This window comes from Cariama cristata, unplaced genomic scaffold (genome assembly GCF_000690535.1).
Source record: "Cariama cristata isolate BGI_N322 unplaced genomic scaffold, ASM69053v1 scaffold23029, whole genome shotgun sequence".
NCBI classification, from domain to species: domain Eukaryota; kingdom Metazoa; phylum Chordata; class Aves; order Cariamiformes; family Cariamidae; genus Cariama; species Cariama cristata.
The window spans coordinates 2,522-3,556 of NW_009637721.1; the positions used below are offsets into that span (position 1 = coordinate 2,522).

Below are 1,035 nucleotides of genomic sequence, written 5' to 3' on the forward strand. Positions count from 1 at the left end.
GGAGGGAAGAGCAGCTGGGTCCTGCAGGGCAGCACAGGCAGGCACAGGATCTGTGCTGGCCCTCGTCCCCTCCTGACCTTCTGCCTTGCACATGTTGTCTGTCTTCATGAAGTTCTTGGCGCAGCTGCAGACGTGGGAGCCCTTGGTGTTGTTGCAGAGCTGGGAGCAGGTCCCAAAGCGCAGGCACTCATTGACATCTGGGCGGTGGGAGAGGGGGGTCAGGGGGGAGACCAGGAGGGTGCCCCCATGCACACGGCCAGGGCCGGCCCCTCTCTGGGGGCTGACCTACATCGCCCAGGGCGTGGAGACCCCGTCTCTCCCCATTCCCCATGTTTGTGCCCCAAGGATGCCGTTGCTGGTGCCCCAGCCACTCCATAGGCACGAAGACCCATCTTACTGGCAAAAACCGACTGCAAACTCGACGACCCGACCCCGAGCCCTCTCTGGCAGCGGCACAAGTACCTTGGCAGGAATTCTTGTCTGGCACTTTCTGGAAGCCTCTACGACACGTGCAGTAAGTGGTGGACTGTGACTGAATGCACTGGGCCTCGTCTCCGCACATGCTGGTGTTGGTCATGCAGTCGTACGACTTGTGGTCTGGGGTGGGACGCACCGTCAGCACCCGGTGCCTTGGCGGCTTTCCCAGTGCCCACCCTCAGCCCCCCACCTACCGTGGGAGCAGGACTCCTCATCGGAGCCATCTCCACAGTCATCAAAGAAGTTGCAGCGGAGGTTGGCACTGATGCACTTCTTGTTCTCGCAGAGGAACTCGTTCTTGTCCTGGCTGCAGCTCTTGGGCTTGGCCGTGGGTGACTCTGCGGGAGCAGGGGCAGCGGCGGTGACGCTCCCTGTTCCTGGCACCCAGCCCCGCGGCAGCCTCGCGGCGCGCAGATGGCAGGGGGAGACCAGGCAGGGACCCAGGACGCCTGCACCCACCTCCCAGTTTTGGGAAGAACAAGTGGGCAACGTAAACCCCAACATCTGGGCTAAACCCAGGGCTCTGCAAGGACCAGCCTAAGGGCAGCGGCGACCCCC

At 63.1% G+C, this 1,035-nt stretch overlaps 1 protein-coding gene across 1 annotated transcript in view; it reads right to left on the minus strand.

Moving 5' to 3' along the window:
* The window catches only part of LOC104168023 (low-density lipoprotein receptor-related protein 1-like), a gene marked incomplete at its 5' end in the record, with an annotated part of 1,505 nt that extends 690 nt beyond the window's left edge, over positions 1 to 815 (minus strand). Inside the window, 3 exons of the mRNA XM_009708460.1 lie at positions 78 to 197; positions 463 to 597; positions 672 to 815. Of these exons, the coding sequence (XP_009706762.1) occupies positions 78 to 197; positions 463 to 597; positions 672 to 815 (399 nt within the window). The remainder of the gene's footprint in view (positions 1 to 77; positions 198 to 462; positions 598 to 671) is intronic.
* Between the last annotated feature and the right edge of the window lie 220 nt (positions 816 to 1,035).